Raw genomic sequence first — 24598 nt, forward strand, 5'->3', positions numbered from 1 at the left:
TCTACATTAACTGTATCTATTTTAAAACTTGCTTCATTTCTTCCATCTCCTCTAATTAACAGAAAGTGTTATGATCCAGTGGTATAATTTATTTTTATTATTAAATAAGTGACTATTTGTGCTTTCAAATGTGATTTATTCACTTAAATTTCCAACTTTCAAGAATTAAGCACTTTTATAAATCTCTGCCTCACGGAAAGGTCAAACCGGTGATTAGCACCACGGAGAGAAGGCCCTGAGGATATTGGCAGTAAGTGAAATGCAGGGATGTGTGCTGGTTTAAGGCACTGGGTGTTATGATAACTTTAGGATGTATGTTACAGACAGAAATAAAAGCTAAAAGAGGTCGTGATCTGAAAGTGAATGACATCAGGATTAGGAGTATACATAAAAATGTGCGACTTTCCAGACAGCAGGTAAAATCTCGGTATAACTACTCAGCAGGAATCTGAACGCATTTCCTATAAAGCAGCAATGTGAATCCATTATCACTTAAAGGGCAACAAACACAGCTCCTGAGCCTTCAAAATGTCTCATATGTGGCCCCAGGATATGGAAAGAACCCGACGCTAAAAACCAAGGAGTGTCAGAATTTATTGAGTGTGTGTTTGTGTGACAGAAAATTAAAGGGACAGTGTACTGTGATCCCCCCCCCCCCTCCTTTACGGTGTTCCCAATAATCCATTTTATCTGCTGGATGGCATTAAAGTGTTTGCAAATAAACAATTTTGATTGTTGTACTGATTATAGAAAAGCTATGTAAACAAGAATAACAAATGGGGGTAGGGAGATACTAAAATGTTCATTTTCCATTATTTTCAATGAGCCCTCTGCTCTGGTGAGATTATCAAAGCAGTTTCTTAAGTACTGTTAGGTCCCTCAAAGGATTTTATAAATGCAAATTTAGTTTTGTTGTTGCTACTATCTAGTTCTGGGTGTGAAGTATTGGTCTTACTGTTACAAATAAGATAAGGAGAATTTGTGTAAATATAGAGAGAAGCTAATGAGATCTACTCTCTCTGCAACTTCATCCCATTTGATTGGGCTGTGGTTTCAATTAGCAGAGACAGCTACTTTATATACAAAAATATCTAAAGGAGCAACTTCCCATTTTTTTAAACTCTGCAGATAGTAATTCAAGTCGAACACATTAAAAGGACAGAACACACCTTGTAAGTACAAACCATTTTTGTTGTGCTGCTATAGAATAATATATCAGCCAAGTTGTAACAGTTTAAAAACAAACTAACATCTTTTTATTGGAATTATTTTTCAATACCCAAACTCCACCCACCATTTGCCTTATTTGGAGGAGCCAATCTGTGCTTTAGTCCACAAACTACAAGGCTAGCCACTGTCATAAAGTTAGTATAAAGGGAATTGTTTTCTGATACAGCCAATTAGGGACAGATATGTAACAGAGTTAGCCTTGAGAAGTCAGCAGTGTGCATTTCAAGTTCTGAGAATTTGAAATTGCTCAATTTTCACAGCTACATTACATGAAAAGGGGGCAAAGTGAATAATGAAAATATATTACAAAGTTGATTTATTAGACATAACTAAATATTTTATATAAAAATCCGAAGGTGTTTAAGGGGAAATCAATTTTACAGTACATTGTAGATTTAAGAAGGAAAATGGAAGTGAATAAGTGCTAGTGTTTTGTATGGCAATACAGGAAATAGTCTCTCCTGTTCTAGAAGAAAGATAGGGGCTCCACTGGACGCTTCCAATGGCCATAACTTTTCAAAACAACATTCAAAAGCAAATGATTATGGAATGTTATTTATCTTTTCAATAATAAATACAAAGTCTAACACCATTCATGTTAGCTGATTTTCTTAAAATCCAGTTTTCCTAAGTGCAAGATGGCAAACTAAGATTTTTCATGCAAATCTATAATATAATCGCGTTTGTAACGTGTCCGTTGCCATCGCCAGTTGTGCACGCTTCCGCAAAGGAATGTTGGCTGTGTGAGGCAGCCAAAAGAATGTTGGCTGCGCGCGCAGCCAAAAGAATCCACCTGGATGCAGCGCAGGTGCATTCTTTCACCACCCTGCCATTTTCGGAATCCATCTGGATGCAGCGTAGGCAAACGAAGCATTAAGAAAAAAAGAAAAAAAACATGCAACTGCCCGCACTAAATATTAACGAAAAAAATCACACCCGCACAAAATAACAAAAAACCTAACCGCCCGTACGAAGTATTAACAAACACCTAAACCGCCAACCCCCATATCGCAAAATAATAAAGTAATTAACCCCTAATCCACAAATTAAACAACGCAAATAACAATTAAAATATTAACCTCTAAACCGCCACCCCCCCACATCGCAATAAACCTAATTAACCTATTAACCCCTAAACCACCAACCCCCCACATCGCAATAAACCTAATTAACATATTAAACCCTAAACCGCCAACCCCCCACATCGCAATAAACCCAATTAATCCCTAAACTGCTAAACCCCCACATCGCAATAAACTTAATTAACCTATTAACTACTAAACCGCCAACCCCCTACAATGCAAATAACTAATTTAATTACTTAGCCCCCTAACCTAACACCCCCTAAATTAACCCCAATTACAAAAAAAAATCTAAGTTACAATTAAAATAAAAAATCCTAACATTAATTTAAAAATAAAACCTAACATTAAATTACAAAAAAAAATCTAAAATTACAAAAAATAAAAGTCTAAAATTACAGAAAAAATAAACAAAATTATCAAAAATTAAAAAATTAAACCTAATCCCTATGAAAATAAAAAAGCCCCACCCAAAATAAAAACACCCCCTAATCTAAACTAGACTACCAATAGCTCTTAAAAGGGCCTTTTGTAGGGCATTGCCCTAAGTTAAACAGCTCTTTTACATGTAAAAAATACTAAGTCCCCCCTAACAGTAAACCCCCCCACCCACCAAACCCCCCAAAATAAAAAAAGTAACACTAAAAAAGTCTAAACAACCCATTGTCCCTAAAGGGGTATTTGTATGTGCATTGCTCTTAAAAGGGCATTCAGCTCTTTTATGCTCTTAAAAGGGCAATCAGCTCTTTTACAGCCCCAAAAAACCCTAATCTAAAAAAAAGCCACTCCAAAAAATAAAACCTAAGTCTAACCCCCAAATAGGTACTTACCATTCCTGAACTCCGGCGAAGGTCTTCTTCCATGCGGTGAAGTCTTCTTGGAGGTGGCAACATCTTCTTCCAGCACGGGGACCTCTTCTAGCTTCATCCAGGACCAAGGCAATGTGGAGCGGAAATGACAGTGGAACACGACCGCGGAACCATCCAGCGTGGAGATCACCGCCGCAAGCTGAGGATTGAATGCAAGGTATCTGTTTAAAACTGGGGTACCATGCATTCCTATTGGCTGAAATTTTGAAGTCAGCCAATAGGATAAGAGCTACTGAAATCTTATTGGCTGATTTGAACAGCCAATAGGATTTCAGTAGCGCTAATTCTATTGGCTGATTTAAAAATATCAGCCAATAGGAATGCAAGGTACCCCAAATTGAATGTGGTACCTTCTATTCAATTTTTAGTGTACGATGGAAATCGGATGAAGAGGAGCCTCCACGCCGCTGAGGATCGCCGCTGAGGAATGTGGCTCCGGGTGCGCGCATCAGGGAAGACCGCTCCACACCTCCGCTCTGCGCCGCCTTCACTCCAGATGAAGATAGAAGATGATGGAGCCATCTGGAAGAAGACCTTCATCGCCGGACTTCAGGAATGGTGAGTACCTATTTGAGGCTTAGTCTTAGTCTTTTTTTTATTTTTTGGGGTGGCCTTTTTTTTAGATTAGGGTTTTTTGGGCTGTAAAAGAGCTTATTGCCCTTTTAAGGCTAGTAAAAGAGCTGATTGCCTTTTAAGGGCAACACCCATACAAATGCCCCTTTAGGGGCAATGGGTAGCTTATGTTTTTTAGACTTATTTTTTTTTTCATTTTGGGAGGGTTGGTTGTGTGGGGGGTTTTACTGTTAGGGAGTACTTTGTAATTGTAAAACAGCTGATTTATTTAGGGCAATGCCCTATAAAATGCCCTTTTAAGGTCTATTGGTAGTTTATTAATAGATTTATTTTGGGGGGATTTTTTTATTTTTATAGGGGTATTAGTTTAGGTTTACTTTTTTTATTTTGGATAGCTTTGTTTATTTTTTTCTGTAATTTTACATTTTTTATTTTTTGTAATATTAGCTTTGGGGTTTATAGTTTTTAAAAAATAGACTGCCCTCTGGGCTTATCACCTGGTATCTATATAAAGTTGTTTTACTTTCAAACAGCTACATGAAGAAGCAATGTCTTCATTGTATTTATTTAAGCAATACTCTTCCTAAAGTTTGTTTTTTAACCCCCATGTTTGCTCTCTACCCTTTTCCCTCGGCCACCCAGCACCAAATCCCAGCAAATCAGAAACAGTACCGACTGCGCCTTTTGAAAGTAAAGTCTAATGCGCAAGTTTTTAACTTGTTTCCAGTAGGAGTGGGAGGTATGGTTTGTTATTTAGGATGTTCTGGCTTGAGGGATAAAGTCAGACTGCACACATAGGTGTTTAAAAATTGATAGTGAGGTAGTTTTGTGTTTTGAAGCCACAACCTAATAAAATGGGTTGAGCTTGTAGGTATAATCAGTTCTCATTACTATGTCACATTGTGTAAATATACCTGCTTCTTTAGCTTATATCTGTCCGTAAACCAATCACCAATACTTGGAGAGAACAATGGAAAATTAACATTTTATTACCTTATCTCTTCTATACTTTACTGGGAGTGTAATTTTTTCTACTGGCTGTGTTTACACAGCTTGGGCTTAAGGCCAAAAACTTTCAGGATAAGTAGGGATACCACAGGCTAAATCAACTATTTCAAATGCCAATATAAGGGTAATGGAAATACTTGTAAAAATTTTATACACTCCAGCAGGTAAAGTGGATCATTGGGAACAAATTAAAGGGGAGAACATTTTTGAGTAAACTGTCCCTTTAATCTCGAATTATATATAAAAAAAAATTCTGCGTGTCTCCATAGGAGTCTATTATGTGAAGGATTTAGCACACAAGTTCTATTAGACATAAGCATGTAACTAGACGTCATAGACTATACCCTACCTGTCCTCACTTATCAACAAATATACCCCAACCCGCCACCTAAGTTCCAACAATGCTTTTTGTGTCCTATACCATCACCTCCTCTCATGCTAGACTACAGGACTTCTCTCGTGCGGCACCAACCCTCTGGAACGCACTTCCTCGAGCTGTAAGACTTTCCCCTACCCTCTCCTCCTTTAAATGTTCCCTAAAGACCTTTTTGCTCAGGGAAGCTTATCATCCGATTCATTAACAAACTAACTTCACTTACCCAACAAGTTACCCTCATCTATCTCCTCACTAATATAATTCTCACCTTTGCAGTCCCCACCTCCTGTTTCCCATCCTCCCAACCATCTAGATTGTAAGTTCCCACAGGAATAGGGCCCTCAATTCCCCATGTATTTGTCTGTAAAATGTTGTCTTTTATTGTATTGTTACTCCGTTGAACTTGTATCCTTGTACCCATGGGCAGCGCTGCGGAATCTGTTGGCGCTTTATAAATAAGGAATAATAATATCACTCGACTATAGTTATTGATTGCACTTGAGCGATGTTAACACACAATAGTGCTCCACTTGTAATCTGGGCCTAAATCAATAATAAAACCATCATTCTAGTCAATGATGCTTTGACCAATATAAAATATCAGTAAAGAATATTTCAAATATTGATATGCTTTACTAAAGAGGGCTTAAAACAAAAACAGCACAAAGAATATAGTTGACTTATGGCATCACATTTCCTGCTTGATTTTTAGGGCAATATCTTACCCGAACTTTGATGTCTGGGTTCTTTACATGAACGTCCCTTATGGCTAGGAGAAAGTCTTTGGTCGAATACTCTTGTAAAAGGGCCATTAACTTGATTATGTTGTCCTGCATCAAACTACAGCCATATTTTTCATAGAGAACTCGTAGAGGTACTGTCTTTTCTGGAAGGACAAAACAGATAAAGCAGAGACTGTTTAAGTATGGCTGGGACTGATACACCCATTCTTACTCATCAGAGCTACATGATACCAATACTACTAGGCTCAATGCCAACATATTTCAGAAGCCATATTGTGTTTGCATTTTACGTGTCATGCAAAGAGAAATATGACAGTGCTTGATCAGCCTATCTACTCCACGTTTACATATTCACTGGGTTAAAGGTTCCACTAAAATAGATCTAAATAAATTTAACTAAAGGGAAATTAATGTTTGTGTACATCAATATCTTGTATTAAAGGGACATGAAACCCCAACATTTTCTTTCATGATTCAGATAGAGAATAACATTTTAAAGAACATTCCAATTTTCTTCTATTATCTAATTTGCATTATTCTTTAGGTATCTTTTGTTGAAGAAATAACAATGCACATGAGTGAGCCAATCACACAAGGGATCTATGTGCAGCCACCAATCAGCAGCTACTGAGCATATATAGATATGCTTTCCAACAAAGGATATCAAGGGAATGAGGCAAATTAGATAATAGAAGTAAATTGGAAAGTTCTTTCAAAATTGCATACTCTTTCTAAATCATGAAATAAAAAAAATGGGTTTCATGTCCCTTTAAGAGCTCTAATAGCTAAATTGGTGTAAAGGGACATGCCTCCATAAATATAAATTTAAAAAAGTAGTTTAATTAGGGGATTAACATAACACTTTCATAAAACAAAAGTTATAGGGAAGTTTATACCGTCTTATAAACCAAACACAAAATAACATTTAAAGGTATACTCTCATGATTCGGTTAGAGCATGCAATTTTAAAGGGACACTGTACCCAAATTTTTTCTTTCGTGATTCAGATTGAGCATGAAATTTTAAGCAACTTTTTAATTTACGCCTATTATCAAATTGTCTTCATTCTCTTGGTATCTTTATTTGAAATGCACGATGCCGGCCCATTTTTGGTGAACAACCTGGGTTGTCCTTGCTGATTGGTGGATAAATTTATCCACCAATAAAAAAAGTGCTGTCCAGAGTACTGAAACCAAAAAAAGCTTAGATGCCTTCTTTTTCAAATAAAGATAGCAAGAGAATTAAGAAAAATTGACAATAGGAGCAAATTAGAAAGTTGCTTAAAATTGCATGCTCTTTCTGAATTACAAAAGAAAAAATTTGGGTTCAGTGTCCCTTTAAGCAACATTCTAGTTTACTCCTATTATCAATTTTTATTCGTTCTCCTGGTATCTTTATTTGAAAAAGCAAGAATGTAAACTTAGGAGTCAGCCCAAGTTCAGCACCTGGGTAGCGCTTGCTGATTGGTGTCTAAATGTAGCCACCAATCAGCGAGTGCTTCCCAGGGTGCTGAACCAAAAAATGGTCCGGCTCTTAAAGGGACACTGAACCCAAATTGTTTATTTTGTGATTCAGATAGAGCATGACATTTTAAGCAACTTTAGAATTTACTCCTATTATCAAATTTTTTTCATTCTCTTGTTATCTTTATTTGAAATGCAAGAATGTAAGATTAGACGCCGGCCCATTTTTGGTGAACAACCTGGGTTGTCCTTGCTGATTGGTGGATAAATTCATCCACCAATGAAAAAGTGCTGTCCAGAGTACTAAACCAAAAAAAGCTTAGATGCCTTCTTTTTTTAAAAAAAAGATACCAAGAGAATGAAGAAAACTTGATAATAGGAATAAATTAGAAAGTTGCTTAAAATTGCATGCTCTATCTGAATCACGAAAGAAAATTTTGGGTTCAGTGTCCCTTTAAGCTTACATTCCAGCTTTTTCAAATAAAGATACCAAGAGAATGAAGAAAAAAATGATAATATGAGTAAATTACAAAGTTGCTTAAAATTGATTGCTGTATCTGAATCATGAAAATATAAATTATGACTTACCAGATAATTTCCTTTCCTTTGATACAGGGAGAGTCCACAGCTGCATTCATTACTTGTGGGAATACAGATCCTGGCCACCAGGAGGAGGCAAAGATACCCCAGCCAAATGCTTAAATACCTCCCCCACTTCCCTCATCCCCCAGTCATTCTGCCGAGGGAACAAGGAACAGTAGGAGAAATATCAGGGTGAAAAAGGTGTCAGAAGAAAACAAAACAAATTTAGGGCCGCCCATCAAAGAACACGGGCGGAAGCTCCCTGTATCGAAGGAAAGGAAATTATCTGGTAAGTCATCATTTATATTTTCCTTCTAAATTCAGGGAGAGTCCACAGCTGCATTCATTACTTGTGGGAACTAATACCCAAGCTACAGAGGACACTGAATGCTAACGGGAGGGCAAAAAGGGAGGCAGCCCAAATCTGAGGGCACCACAGTCTGCAACCAACCCATTCTCCCGATGCTGCTGCAACAGAAGTAAAAAAAAAAATGTTCGGAGGACCAGATAGCCGCCCAACAATCAGAACCATAAAGATCTCATGCCCGAAAACCAAGAAGATGTCACTGTTCTTGAACTGAGCAAAAATCTCTGAGGAGGATAGAAACCCACTGACTCCCAGGTCAAGTGAAAAAAACACTCCTCCATTAACAATAAATAAAGCAACCAAGCCTCTGAAGTCCCAAGACCATCAAGGCAAGATTCCCTGAAGGAACATTTAAAATAACAATCCTAGGGAGAAAACCCTAACAAACTTGTAAACAACCTTAATAAAAGGAAACTCCTCTAAGGAGTATGTCTTGTAAGATTACAACAAAGGGGCAATGGCATGTAGAACAAACATCTACAGATGGAATAAATAATTGAAGAAGGAATTCAAAGAACAATTCTGCACGATTAGAAAAATTAATCCAGTGCCACCCCCTAAAAGAGACTAAGCTCCAAGAAGAAGCAAGAAAGGTACCGGCCTGACTGTAGTCAGCGCCCCAGCAAAAAGAATGAAACGCCTGATAGTGCAATGATCCTTTGGAACAGAAAAACAATCAGGGAATCGAAAATTGCTTGCAAGCCCACAATCAAGGAGCAAGGACTGCTGCCGGATTCAACCCACACCTACCGCATACTATGCAACAAAGGTACTCATCAGGATAAGAGAGCCATCTGTCCCAAAAAGGACTGCTCTAGCCAGCGCTCGCTAGGAAGGCTTTTCCCCAGCTCATCCTGTGGAAAAGAAAGACAGACTCCCGAAGTCCAATAGAGAGCCAGAACACACTAGCTCCTCCCTACAAGGGTGGTCCTCAGCATCTATGATAGATGACGAGGGACCAACTATGCGTCACAAAAAGAACATAGCCTTTCCAGAACTCTCTCTCTCTGCTAATCCAAAATAATCTCTTGCATCCGCTCATAGAAATAGGAGTCCATGACACCCTGTAATATACCCACGGAGGCGAGACCCTTTAACCGATATACTAACGCACGGACATAAACTGAACAATCAGTCTCACATGCCGCTAGCTTTGCTAGGATCGGACCAACCCCAACAACGAGCAATATGGTCACAAGGAAGAGGATCCAACAGCACAGACTGAAGTTCCCTGAGTAACATTCCACTTAGGGATGCTAGCAGACTCCAGATGCACCTTCAGGCAGAAAAAAACAGAAGTTGACCTGGGATCCAAGCTGCAACCTTCTGATTCAGATTCTAACCACTATGCCACATTTGCCTGAGAGCGTAAGAGGAAACCAGGGATAGGCAAGGACTCCTGATCGGCTTCTCCAATCAGATACCACTCCTCGAGAAGAAAAGATAGTCGGAAACATCCGTTCCTGAAGTTCCTGCTTAATTAGGGGACTGTTGACAAAGAGCCGTAGTGGGCCTCCGCCCACCGCCAAACACGAGTTCCTCCCGACTACGCACCGAGGTCTCAACTAGTACGAACCCAGAAGACTACAGCCTCAAAGCCGAATGCTTGGCTGAGGAACCATAGGATAAAAAGGAAAGAAAACTCCTTATCCATACACTCCCATAGGACACTTGCTCCCCACGGGCAGCGAAGCGACAAAGACAAAACCGTCCCTGAAGAGCTACTTCAGACAGAGAGATCTGAACGGAACACAGGGGATCGAATCCCCCCACCGATTATCCCTATAAGTCTGCTAAAACAGATATAGAAATGGAACAACGTCATGCCGAAGACTCAGCCTCGGCAGATCATATCACTCCCACCCCCGGGCCAACGAAAACCAGAAGGGGGACTGGAGGGCATATCGCAAGATCTCAGGAAAAAAACTTCCTGTCCGAAGACAAAACAGCATCCCGGAAAAACACCCTGGTGTTTAAACCAGAAACTCAAGTCTAGAACCCACTCTGAGGATCAAAAAGACAAGAGAAAATCCCTAAGTGTCTAGTAATAGCCAATGGTAAGAAACCAGAAGCCAAGACCCGGGAACTAGTGCAAAATCTGGAACAGGGTACTGCCACCTAAAACCCCAGATCCCAAAAGGGAAACCTAGGATCAGAACAAGGTTCGCTGGAAGAAACGGTTTCTAAGAATTCGCTCAAAAGGATGAAATAGGAAAGACACCCTTCTACCTGAACAGAAGAGAATATTACAGTCTCAGACAACAGGAGCCCTATAAGCTTTGCTTAACAGTCAGAGAAACAAATTAGGACGGAATCCCTCCTCCTTATTGGACCATACACCAACAGTGGAAAGAAATTATTCCCACAGGGCAATAGATACCGGGACCATGACTCCAAAAGTCACTCGAAACTTCCCAAAGACAAAATCAAGAAAAGAGAAAACAGCCCAAAATAAGTCTAGCTTTGTCTCTAGGACTCCTAGATCCATTAGATCCCTCAAGCGCCCATGCAAGATAAAGTTTAAAGCCAGGTCCAGCCTGTCACTAGTATAGGAGAACTCAAAGTGTCTGGACTAGAAGCTAGAAAAGACTCCCTCTTTTGTGTAAAGGGAAGGAACAGACTTAACTAGCACCCAAAACAGGTCCTGTCTGTCATCAAGGATACAACACATCTGTAAAAACATGCAAGGGCTAACAGAAATTCCCAAATTCCAGCCATGCTAGAAAAACTGAGATAAACAAACTAAAGAATATAAGCTCCGTGGCTTAAAAAGTTTGTCTCGAAATTATTGGGGGACCATCACCCCGAACAGAGATCTAAATGTTTCCACCGGAAGTCTACAACAACTCGACCAATTTAGTCGATAGTCTCAAAATCCCATGTGATGAAAACTTCTTATAAGAGTTTCTATAACAACCCAGAGCTCTAAAAACTGAAAACTATCCTAAAACGGAATAGAATGCAAAAGAAAAACAGGCAAATGCCCAAACATGTTAACTGAAAACAGGGAGTGTGTAAACAAAACCAGGTCCAGCCTGTGACACACACAATTCCCCCTAGAGCTCGGAACTGGGATTCTAATAAGAGACTAAAACAAAATGAAATCAAGACGATAAGGAATAGGAACCCAATCCTCTCCACTCGTCTATTCAAGTTTGTTATCCGATTTAGAGGACTGAGATTCAACTGACGGATCAGTACTGGGAACCTCTAACATCGCCAAAACCTCTCTCAGAAGTAAACGCAGGCGTGCCAATCTAAATCTAAACGCTATGCTCTCCGCAGTCAGAGGATTCAAGTCTGTAGACTCCGACCCTGGAGGTTCTATATCTGAAGCCTCAGAGGAATCCGCATCCCCAGAGGAATGATTGGACACAATCCTCATTTTACACGACGGCCTTTGGTCAGGAGAACCTGGACTGACCCTTTGCTTAGAGCAGGAAGAGGTAGCATCCCTAAGGCCATAGAGATAGCTATGCGGAACTGCATAGTAACCTCTGGTGGAAACAACCCCCTCACAGGCGAAGGGGGAGCGGAACTCTGGAAAATTGCATATTTAGGAACATAAGAATCTAGGGAACGCGCCTCACTGGATTCAGAATCCTCAGAGGCGAATGGCTCAGCGGTCTCCGACAACCCAACATTGGTTGATGAGAACACACTATAGCGGCATACGGAACATAATTGAGAGGGCTGGGTTACCCAGGCCTCCCCACAATATACACAGGTATCAAATTCTGTCTTGGAGGGATACGCCTCTAACATATCGGAATCCTCCATAACTCGTCTAAGTTATTATCAAAAGAGAAAAACAACTGGCAAATTATACCCCCAATGGCTGGGGCACTCATCACCTCCTATGACCCAGACAGGTAGAGAAGACGCTCCTCTCCGCAGACACCCAGTCAGGAATCGGAAGCAGGAATAAGCTTGACCACTCCCGGTCACATGGACCGCCCCTGCTAAGAAAAAGGCGCACCAGCTTAATAAAAAAACTGCGCAGCTCTCAAAATGAAAGTAACCTGTACGTTCCGTATCAGCCAAAGAGCCCAAACGTTCTTACACATAAGCAGTCAAAATCATATAACAAACATGATTAAAAAATCCCCACTGTTCAATAACCCCCCCTCAGGAGATATTAACCCTTGATTCCATAAAAATAAAGGAGTCCCACTGAGACCCTGTCTTCTATCGTTAACATGTGTATAAAATGAAACGATCTATGCTGTGGAACAGCGACACGGTCCTTCAAGTTTGTATTTATGTGTTAGATAATTCCACCAGGAAATGGGAGGACTGGTAGGCATTCTGAAAAAAATCTCGCCAGCCCAGAGACCTTTAGATCATCGCGCCCTAAGTGTAAACATCAATAACTTATGCCATTTAAGCACTATTTACATGTCACAATACAGCTTATATGTGCAATCTAATGGCAGTTTTATACCATTTGTAATACTTTTGTATTATTTTCACAATTAATTTTAGCAACTGCTCTTGCATAGGGCTCAGAACAACAGGTCAGTTAAACCACAAACACTTCCATACAAATCTCATTCAAGCCATATTTAAAAAACAACAAAACAAAAAGCACTCTGTATTTGGAACATCTGGTATAGATCAATGAAGATCCTTTTTACTATAAGCCAAGTGGCTAGAATCACCTTTTTTTGGAAGTTGAGTATTGTGACCAGTTGTGAGCAGTCACAGTGTTTGAAATTCGTCATAGTCACCTTATGTAACATATAAATGCAAGCTTATTATTAGTTTTTTTGAGAATAATCAAATAACTAGTGTAATTACATGGCAGAAGCTGCTTAAGAGCTCATATACGTGCTGCTGGTCATATGCAATAGTTCAGTAATCTTTTGCCTGCCAAAAGGAGACGTAACACAATGTGCTATTTCTTTGTCTGTATGAACTACACCTTAAATATTTCCTCTGTAAAGGCATTGGTCTATTTATTAGACTAATTAGACACAGCCTCTCTTATGGACACACTTTACAGAAGTCATTAGAGAATGCTGTATTCCCATCCACAGCTGAAGGAAGTTCAGATGAACTGGATACGATCCCTTAACACTCTCCTGCACTCTATGGCGATCAAGTGCTAACCGGCCACTAATATTTTATCATTATAGACCTGTAGTGTCTTTTCCATTTGCTAATATTTATGAATTACCTTTCGCAAGCGGACTTTCAGGCTTGGTGGCCAGTTACCTCTCAATCGCTACAGAGCGCAGTAGAATCTTTGGGGATCAGATCCAGATCATCTGAACACCCATCAGATGTTAATGTAAATACAGCATTCTCAAATGATAGCTGTGAAGGCCAGCATGCTAGCACAATGCTAACCGCGTGCTCTTCATATTGTGAGTGCAACTGTATGTGATGTTTTCTACTTATTAAGATGATATTCCTCTATAAAGGGCACCTCATATTTGTTTGTTTTGACTAAAGCCAGGTTTCCCGCATCAGATTAGCACTTCTTGTAGGGATTAAACTAGCTTTGTTGAATAAAAAAAAAGACTGACTCCTGAGTGCCTAAAAATTCCAGATTTCTGAATAATTCCAGATTTTGAAATACCGGTTTTGGGGATTTGCATCTGTATATATTGTTATTGCACTCAATACATTATCAAAAAAGGTATTCACCAACCTTGCAAGAAAGAAAAGAAATCCAGATGAAACATTAGCACATCCCTTTTTTTTAATAATTTTTAACTTATAACTAAATTTTTCTGTCAAATATCAATATTTTACTAAAGGAACGTGAAGGAAGATGAATAAAACGCTCTGGTGTGCTAAAACATTTTATTATTGCACGAATATTATCCCCTGCAAATTAATTAAACACAAAGTTAAAGTCAGAACTAAATTGAAAATGCACTACTGGTCTGTAGCTAAACATAGCCACTGAGCTAATATACATCCCCGGAAGTGTCCAGCAACAAATCAACACCTAGTTAGGAGTGGAAAAAATGATACAGAGGTGTTAACTTTAGTGGCTGTTGAATTGTATCATTATGCCCTGAAAGCTTTCATATTTCTGCTTTACAATAACTAATAAAGGTATCACCTCTACATATTGTTTGTTGTTTTTCACATAAGTATTCATGTTATTATCCATGATTCAATTGTATAAATGCTATTTAAACTAGACTATCTAGTAACTCTGCAACTCAAAAGGTGAATGAGCCTGATAAGGAAACACATGTTGACCTCTAAAGTCTTACCAATGTGGGAATGGCTTCTTGCCATAGACTATTTTAGTTTGTGTTTAAAAAAGGGCCAAAGCTGTGAATCATACAACAGTCCTATAGTACAACTATTGATATATCCACTGGGAAACCCTTGCAAAAAACAAACAATTTTTTTTAAAACCAAACTGAATTGTGTGGCTTTTTTTCAAATATTACAAGAGCTTTTTGTACAGGTGATATGCCATTTCATAATTCAGAGCCATTCTAGTTCGTAAGAAAAACAGCTTTCCTTTGCATTGTAAATTAATATTTTACACTGAAAATCCTTAACAATGGTATTCCAATACATCAGAAACACTTGTTTGCATGATTTTCTGAAATGTCTATTGCAAGACCTTTTAAATCTTGTACACACACTCTATGGCCAAATGTATGTGGACACCCGACCTTCACACCAATATGAGTTTGTTGGATATCCCATTCCAAATTCCAACCATGGGCAGTAAGATGGAGTTGACCCCTCTATACACACTTTGTGGCCATAACAGCTACAACTCTTCTGGGAAGGCTTTCCAAAAGATTTTAGAGTCTGTTGGAAAAAGTGCCTAACATCCAAAATAGCATTTGTGATGTCAGGCCCTGATGTTGGATAAGAAGGTCTGGCACACAATCAGTGTTCCAATTCATCCCAAAGGCATACGGTGGTGTTGAGGTCAGGGCTCTGTATAGGCCAATCGAGTTCCTTCACACCATACTCATTAAACCATGTCATAGAGCTTGCTTTGTGTACAGGGACACAGTCATGCTGGAACAGGAAAGAGCCTTCCCCAAAATGTTGCCACAAAGTTGGATGCACTAGATTGTCTAAAATGTCTTTGTATCTTGTAGCATTAAGATGACCCTTTACTTCACCTATGGGGTGTAGCTCAAACTCTGAAAAACAGCCACAGATGATTATCCCTCCTCCACCAAAATTCACAGTATTCACTATGCATTCCAGAAGATAGTGTTCTCCTGGCCACCAAGATTCTTCTATCAGACTGCCAGATACTGAAACATGATGCATCATTATAGAGAACACATTTCCACTGCTCCAGAGTTCCGTGGCAGATTGCTTTACACCACTCCAGTCGATGCTTGGCATTTTGCACATGGGTGTGAGGCTTGTGTACAGCTGCTCGGCCATAGAAACCCATTTCATTAAGCTCCCAGCACACAATTCTTGTGCTGATTGCGCTTCCAGAGGATGTTTGGAGCTCTGTAGAGAGTGATGCAACAGATGATAGGCAATTTTTATGAGCTACATACTTCAGCATTGAGCAGCCCTGTTCTGCGAGTTTGCATGACTGGGTTGTTGTTGCTCCTAGACACTTCCACTTCACAATAATGGCACTTACAGTTAGTGGACCAGGGCAGATCTAGTAGGGCAGAAACTTCACAAACTGGCTTGTGGCAAAAATGGCACCTTATGACAGTGCCACATTTATTCACTGAGCTCTTCAGTATGATCTATTGTACTGCCAATTTTTGTCTATGGAGGAATCATGACTATTTATATGCATTTGTTAGCAGTGGGTGTAGCTGCAACACCTGAACTTAATAATTAGTAGGGGTGACTCATCATTTTGGAAATACATAAACAACCCCCTCATGATTTAGCTCCACTACTTTTCACTTCCGGAACACCAACTAAGCGTGCAGATCAAATGCCGAATCCGTAAGTTGGAAATAATGTCACTTCTGGTTTATGTTGAGTAATAAATCATGTATACAAACATTCTGTGCCAACAAAAATACTGGGCTAGAAACCAAGTGGCGCGTTAACTTTTGTGAGTGTTATTGAGGTTTTTCTGTTTTTTTATTTGCATGCATTGGAAATAGCACAATCACATTTTATACTTGTCTGGTTTGCACAACTGAAGACCTCGCGTAGAGGGTAGTGCGTTAAAACATAAATACATTGAAAATTACAGTTACACACATAAAAACAGTATCTGATAAAAAATATTCATATAAATATTAAAAAAAATAAGTTATAAGGCCTCAAATGTATATGGTATATGAAAGGTGACTGCAAAGGGCAATACTGTATAAATACATGTCTTAATATGTGTAGGTATGCATACATATATGTATTTATGTGTGTAGATATGTATTTATGTTATTTACTACATATATACTGTACATATTTCACATTCCAATTTTCTTCACTAACAGGAATATGTTATATAACTATATATTTGTATATGCTTATATCTATATAGGTATAGATATCTATTTTACATTAACATTATCATATATATATATATATATATATATATATATATATATATATATATATATGAAGAAGAAGAAGAAGAAGAAGTACATTTTTCTCTATGTGAAGAACATCGGAATATAAAATATGCGTAGCGCACTCCGGGTTTTGCGCTTTAAGACTAACGCAGTGTCGGGTTAGCACACATGAAGTATTGCTAATTTCAAAGTGTGTTTTTGAAATATTGAATATAAAATATTAAAAAAATAATAATTCTTAAAAATGATTATAAATACTGTAACAAAATTCTAAATAATCCAGAATAGATATATATATAATCTTACAGTTTGTAATATTTTATATGTTATATTTCAAAAACTCGCTTTGAGCTTAGCAATTCTTCATGTGCACTAACCTGACACTGCATTAGACCGAAAGGGCAAAGCACGAATCGAGTTATGTATATTTTACATTCCTCATATAGAATTTTTTTTAATTTTTATTATTAAATATATATGATAATGTTAATGTAAAATAGATATCTATACCTATGTATAGGAATAGATATATAGGTATAGATAAATACAGATATTTATAGAAATATGTATTTACAATAAAAATAACATTGTTCTGTAAATGAAGAACATTGGGATGTGAAATATGCTGCTGTTAAGTTATTGCACGAGCAATAGGTATTTGTTTTTTTCTTCTGCACTCTCCATTGACTTCTATGGGGAGAATACATTAACGCGGTTGGGATATCTCGAAGTCCGGAAGTTATCACACAAACTTTTTACTTGTAAAATGCGCACAACCGACAAACGCAAAAGATTACTTCTAGCGAAGTTAAAGCACGAGCGGGATCGCTAAATAGCATGCCACTTGTAATCTAGCCCATAGCGTGTACAGTAACAATAATAATGACAATTTATTCTAAGTGTATTGCATATTTCTGAAATTCTGGATAACAAGTGATAATGTTGCCGTGTATAAATGGACGTCTAGCCGGAAGTGTGCAAGTACGTCACTTCCGGGTGTCAGCATTGACACATAGATATAGATGAATGATATAAATATAATAAATAAGTATTTATCTTCTGATGTTGTACATACATATAAACAAACAAAAAAAAATATGACCACTACTTTACTAATGCAATAAATAAACATACAAAAGTTATATATCTTATTATTTGTAATATATAGCAATATTACTTTGTTTACATTCACCTCAAATTAAATAGCAATACTTAAGTTATAGTGTAAACCAACACTATAATAATTGTTTGCATCTATCTGGCTATATCTAAAAATAAATACTTATAGGAGATATCATGAATATGATTGCAATGATATCACTCACCACAGTTTGATCTGAATCTACTCATAGCATCTCATCACTTTTTTGTTATATACTAATCTGTTATGTGAATGCATTTGTCATAAGAATGATTTATATATCAGATTTGTTTATAAGTATCTACATAACACACAGATAATCCCTCAGGGTATCTCATCACTATATATTAATTTGCCTGATACAAACAAAATAATTCACATATGTTTACAGGAAAGACGGAAAACAGTACAAGATATTGGGGTCCATAAAAAATGGTCATGCAATATAGGATCTTATGAAGCCCATAAAGTCCATAAATCCATTACATTCCTTCCACCCATAAATAAAATACAGCACCACTGTTTGCCCCACTATTTTTTGGGCATCATGTTTCCACAGAATATATATTAGAGCACTTGAGGACTGATGTTGCCTTCCCTTGCCTAAGTGCATAGATATAAGTTGTGTATATACTGTACCTTCCTGTGCTGGCAGTTTGACATTTAGAAGGTCCTTCCTCCCACATTCTGGTCCCACTTCTCCAGTATAACTAGCTGTACGTGCACAAAACATCAGCCGACAATCTTTCTCCTCTTCAGTGTTATTGTAGATAACAGCAAACACATCAAAATCGCAGCCAATGTTCATCCCTTCTGAAACCTTAATTTTGATACTGACACCTGAGGGGGGCTTTTCTTGCTTCTCTGGATCCGATATCCCAGTCTGCTGTTTGGCTTTTTCAAAGACTCGTCGTTCATCTTCAGAGCCTGGCAGGAAAAACAAGGAATGTGGGTGTGAATTTGTTAGAAATAAATTTGATCATAAGCTTGCTGCTTGATTATAAAATTTAAGATGGCTACCTGGCGAGCCCAATATGGCTGTAGGAAGAAATGTATTAGAAACAACAAGACAATTAAAACACTAGGATTTAAAGGGATGCTAAACCCAATTTTTTTCCTTTCATGATTCAGATAGAACAGCAATTTTAAGCATCTTTCTAATTTACTGCTATTATCAAATTTTCTACGTTCTCGTGGTATCTTTATTTTAAAAGGCAAGAATGTAAACTTAGGAACCGGCCCATTTTGGTTCAGCACCTGGGTAGCGCTTGCTGATTGGTGTCTAAATGTAGCCACCAAACAGCAAGTGCTACCCAGGATTCTGAACCAAAAATGGTCCGGCTCTTAAGATTAGATTCCTGCTTTTCAAATAAACGCCTAGATTACGAGTTTGCGCTATAGAGGGTGCAAAACGAATGCAACAAAAGTTGCGTTATTTCACCCTCCATAGCGCTGCCATTACGAGTTTCTGAAAAGCCTCCTTGTGCGTGTGATATGGTGGCGATAAGCTCCATACCGTACAAAAGCCAAGGGCTGCTTTGACATGCTCATGCACGCTTTCCCCCATAGACATCAATGGGAAGAGAGTGTTAGAAAAAAATTAACACCTGAAGCGCGGAATGGCAATCGCCGTAACGCAACCCCATTGATGTCTATGGGGAAAAGAAAGTTATGTTTAAACCTAACACTCTAACATAAACCCCAAGTCTTAACAACCCTAATCTGCCGCCCCCGACATCGCCGACACCAAAATAAAGTTATTAACCCCAATCTACCACTCCTGACATTGCAGCCACTAAAAAAAAGATATAAACCCTATTCCGCCGCTCCCCGACATCACTGCCACTAATATAAGTTATTAACCCTTATTCTGCCGCTCCTCAACATTGCCGCCACTAAAAAAAGTTATTAACCCCTATTCCGCTGCTCCCCAACAACGCCGCCACTATAATAAATGTATTAACCCCTAAACCTCTGGCCTCCCACATCACCACTACTAAATAAACCTATTAACCCCTAAACCGCCAGCCCCCACATTGCAAAAAACTAAATTAAACTATTAACCACTAAACCTAACAATCCCCTAACTTTATATTAAAATTACAATATCCCTATGTTAAAATAAATAAAAACTAAACTAACAATTAACCTAAAATAACTATTAGGTTTTTGTTTAGGTTTTTTATTTTGGGGGGTTGGTTGGTGGGTTTTACTGTTGGGGGGGTCTTTGTATTTTTTCCAGGTAAAAGTGCTGATTATTTTAGGGCAATGCCTTACAAAAGGCCCTTTTAAGGGCTATTGGTAGTTTATTGTAGGCTAGTTTTTTTTATTTTTTATAGGGCTATTAGATTAGGTGTAATTGTTTTTAGTTTTTATCATTTCGTAATTTACTTTGTTTTCTTTTTGTAATTTTAGACTTAAATTTTTTTAGTAGTGTTAGGTTTCTTTTAATGTGTAATTTAGTTTTTTTAATTGGTAGTTATTTTAATTTTAGTATAATAGTTTAGTATAATAGTTATGTTAGGTTAATTGTTTGTTTAAACAGTTTTTTTTTTAATTTCACAGGTAAGCTTTTATTTATTTTAAGATAGGGATATTGTCATCTTAATTTAAAGTTAGGGGGTTGTTAGGTTTAGGGGTAATAGTTTAATTATTAATGGCGATGTGGGGGGCTGGCGGTCTAGGGGTTAATAGGTTTAGTTAGTGGCAGCGATGTCGGGGAGCGGCGGAATAGGGGTTAATAACGTTATTATAGTGGTGGGGTTGTGGGTGGGCGGCAGATTAGGGGTTAATAAGTTTTAAATAGTGTTTGCGATGCGGGAGGGAGGCGGCTTAAGGGTTAATAGGTAGTTTATGGGAGTTAGTGTACTTTGTAACAGTTTAGTTATGAGTTTTGTGAAACATTTTTGTTACACAAAATCCATAACTACTGCTCTCAGATGGCGGTATGGATCATGACGGTATAGGATGTAATGCAAGCATTTTAGTCTCACCGCACAACCTGTAATACTGGCGCTATGGAAATCCCACACAAAAACGTAATTTTTTTAAATGCAGGATGGACGTTGCGTTACAGGCTAAAATATTTGCGGTATAGCTATACCGACACAACTCATAATGGCTGCGTTGCTGTTTTTATGCTGAAATTGCCATTTTTTCAGTGTTAAAACCGTAACGCAAAGCTTGTAATCTAGCCAAAAGATAGCAAGAGAATGAAGAAAAATTGATAATAGGAGTAAAATAGAAAGTTGCTTAAAATTGCATGCTCTATCTGAATCATGAAATAAAAAAATTGGGTTTAGCATCCCTTTAAATCCTAGTGCACATTCTTAGTCACAAACATTTTCAATAAAAAGAGATGTGTTTCAATGACTATAACCATTGTCTGACCCTATTCTGTGGCCCCTACCCTCAGGGTATTTGTAGTTGTGTGTGATATCTTCCCGGCTGTCCTTTCCCACTGCCTTGGTGCTGATCTTCTGCCCAACTTGGTTGGTGAAGACAGTTTGCTTAGTGGTCCCATCTTTCTGTTCTATGTAATATATCACATCAGCATTCACTTCAGCAAAGAGGAACTGTACATCATACTTTAGATCCAGGTCTCCTTCTTTAACAGCGGTTACAGGGGCTGGTCCACAGCAATATGTTCCTGCAACCACAGAAAACAAAGTCACCTCCACAAGAGAAAATAAGTCATAATAACAGTTCTGAAATCAAATCACAATTTCAAAAATGGGGCAGTGACAACAAACCTCACTTACAATGATTTAAAGGAACAGTAAACACCTTGAGATTTATATATAACAGGTTTAAATATGTATGCTATATACGTTCATTATTCATTTTACTCCCTTTTCATGTAATTTAACTCTAGCAGGCCCATTTATCAAAGGTCTTGCGGACCTGATCCGACACTGCGGATCAGGTCCGCAAGACCTCGCTAAATGCGGAGAGCAATACGCTCTCCGCATTTAACATTGCACCAGCAGCTCACAAGAGCTGCTGGTGCAACGCCGCCCCCTGCTGACTCGCGGCCAATCGGCCGCCAGCAGGGAGCTGTCAATCAACCCGATCGTATTCGATCGGGTTGATGTCTGGCGATTCCTGTCCGCCTGTTCAGAGCAGGCGGACAGGGTTATGGAGCAGCGGTCTTTTGACCGCTGCTTCATAAGTTGTGTTTCTGGCGAGTCTGAAGACTCGCCAGAAACACGGCCCTTCAAGCTCCATACGGAGCTTGATAAATGGGCCTGTGAGAATTGAGCATTTTTTATAATTTTCAGACCTTGAAACTCACCCTGCTGACTTCTCAGGGTAAATACTGCTACATATCTTTCCCTAACTGACTTTAACTGATAAGAACTACAAAACAATGCACTTTATACAAAAATGATGACAATGGACCAAAGCCCAGACTGGCAAATGATGGGTTTGACTATTGAAAAACAATTGCAGTAAAAAAATATGATATTTTGTTTGAAAAACATTTAGACTTGGTTGATATGCTATTCTATAGCAACACAACAAAAATACCTTTTAATTACAAGGTGTTTACTGTCCCTTTAAGCGACAGCGGTAACTCCTTCACATAATCAAATACTGAATTTTCAAAGTAGATTATATATCAAAACCCAGACAGGACATACAACTCTTATTAGAGTACCTTCACTCTTCTCCTGTGGAGTTGGGTCAACAGCCTGCCATCCATTGTAAGCATCACCCAGATCTGGGCGTTTCATCCACGATTCCACCCAGCAGTGGAAATTCCTATAATACAACACAACAACAGAAGATAGATGTTTAGAGGTTAGAACACACTGTGGGCTATTTTACAATTCACAGCATTACATAGAAACATAGATATTGACGGCAGATAAGAGTCATAGGCCCAGCAAGTCTGCCTGATATTACCTAACAGTATAAACTTATCTAATTTGTAGGATAGCCTTATGCTTGTGCCAATTCAGTCCCATTTTCATTTGTCTTTTCAAGGTTTGCTAAAGAAAAAGCTATTTAAAAAGAACACTGCAATGTAAAGTTTAATGAATGAAAGTGCCCCTGTTTTTAATAGTATTTTTAGAAACCGGGCACTCATTCATTCAACTTTACATTCACTTTAATGCTTGTTCCATTTAGGTCTGTGAAGATGCTACAAAAATGCTAGTTACAATCTGATCATTGTAAATGTAGATGTTCTAGAATTATAGCAGACATAACTTAGACAGGCTAAAGAATTTCAGATGCTCTATGCACGGACTGCAATATTGTCAGAAGTGATCAGAGCTGATTATGACAATGGCTGCTTCTTTGTAGCATAGATCACAAGTGCAGCATAAAAATGGGAGCGCTATGGCGTGCTGACATCATTAGAGCTCAATCCATAGCGCTCCCATTTTTAATTCTACATTACAAGTTGGGAAAAGTCTTGGGCGTGCTAACATCTGGAGGTTGGATAGCACCCTCACCTAACAGATTCCTGTAAGCTTAACAACTCAGCTCTGGCTTTCCCTTGTGCTCTAACAAGAAGCTGCGCTAAGCTTAAGGTTTGTTTAAAAAAAAAAAAAAATAAGAAGAAAACAAAAAGTCTTAAAGGGACATGAAATCCAAACATTATCTTGTGTGATTCAGACAGAGCATACAGATTAATTTATTTTTCCCAATTTACTTGTATGAAAGTTGCTTCATTACCATGGATACCTAGATAGGTGTCTGCAAAACTACACGGCAGGAAAGTACTCTTGCAAATGGATAACATTTTTGCAAAACTGTTGCAGTAAAGTGCTCCAAACATATGCATGCTCCTGAGCTTACCGCCTTGCTTTTCAACAAAAGATACAAAGTGAACAAAGAAAATTGTTTATAGAAGTAAATAAGAAAGTGGTTTAAAATGTCATGCTCTATCTGAGTCATAAAAGAAACAAATGTGGGTTTCATTTATCTTTAAGCTATGTTTTAAATTAAAGGGACACTGAACCTAAATTTTTTCTTTCGTGATTCAGATAGAGCATGCAATTTTAAGCAACTTTCTAATTTACTCCTATTATCAAATTTTCTTTATTCTCTTGGTATCTTTATTTGAAATGCAAGAATGTAAGTTTAGATGCCGACCCATTTTTGGTGAACAACCTAGGTTGGCTTTGCTGATTGGTGGATAAATTCATCCACCAATCAAAAACTGCTGTCCAGAGTTCTGAACAAAGAAAAAAGCTTAGATGACTTATTTTTCAAATAAAGATAGCAAGAGAACGAAGAAACATTCGCCTAGATTTAGAGTTCTGCGTTAGCCGTCAAAAGCAGTGTTAAGGGGTCCTAATGCTGCTTTTGGCCGCCAGCTGGTATTTAGAGTCAGGCAGGAAAGGGTCTAACACTCACTTTCAAGCCGCGACTTTTCCATACCGCAGATCCCCTTACGCCAATTGCGTATCCTATCTTTTCAATGGGATCTTCCTAATGCCGGTATTTAGAGTCTTGGCTGAAGTGAGCAGTAGACCCTCTACCGACAAGACTCCAGCCGCAAAAAAAAGTCAGTAGTTAAGAGCTTTCTGGGCTAACGCCGGTTTATAAAGCTCTTAACTACTGTGCTCTAAAGTACACTAACACCCATAAACTACCTATGTACCCCTAAACCGAGGTCCCCCCACATCGCCGCCACTATAATAAAATTTTTTAACC

General features: G+C 38.3%; 2 protein-coding genes across 2 annotated transcripts in view; one reads left to right on the forward strand and one right to left on the reverse strand.

Annotated features, from left to right (window-relative positions):
- Positions 1-24598, forward strand: part of RPRD1B (regulation of nuclear pre-mRNA domain containing 1B) — a 461056-nt gene that overhangs the window by 413889 nt on the left and 22569 nt on the right. The gene's annotated exons all lie outside the window — the stretch shown is intronic.
- TGM2 (transglutaminase 2) overlaps positions 1-24598 on the reverse strand; it is a 107167-nt gene that overhangs the window by 10549 nt on the left and 72020 nt on the right. The window contains 4 exon segments of the mRNA XM_053718387.1: positions 5864-6024; positions 18569-18856; positions 21339-21578; positions 22590-22693. Coding sequence (XP_053574362.1) covers positions 5864-6024; positions 18569-18856; positions 21339-21578; positions 22590-22693 — 793 coding nt within the window.

Source organism: Bombina bombina, chromosome 1 (assembly GCF_027579735.1).
Source record: "Bombina bombina isolate aBomBom1 chromosome 1, aBomBom1.pri, whole genome shotgun sequence".
In the NCBI taxonomy this organism is placed as follows: Eukaryota; Metazoa; Chordata; class Amphibia; order Anura; family Bombinatoridae; genus Bombina; species Bombina bombina.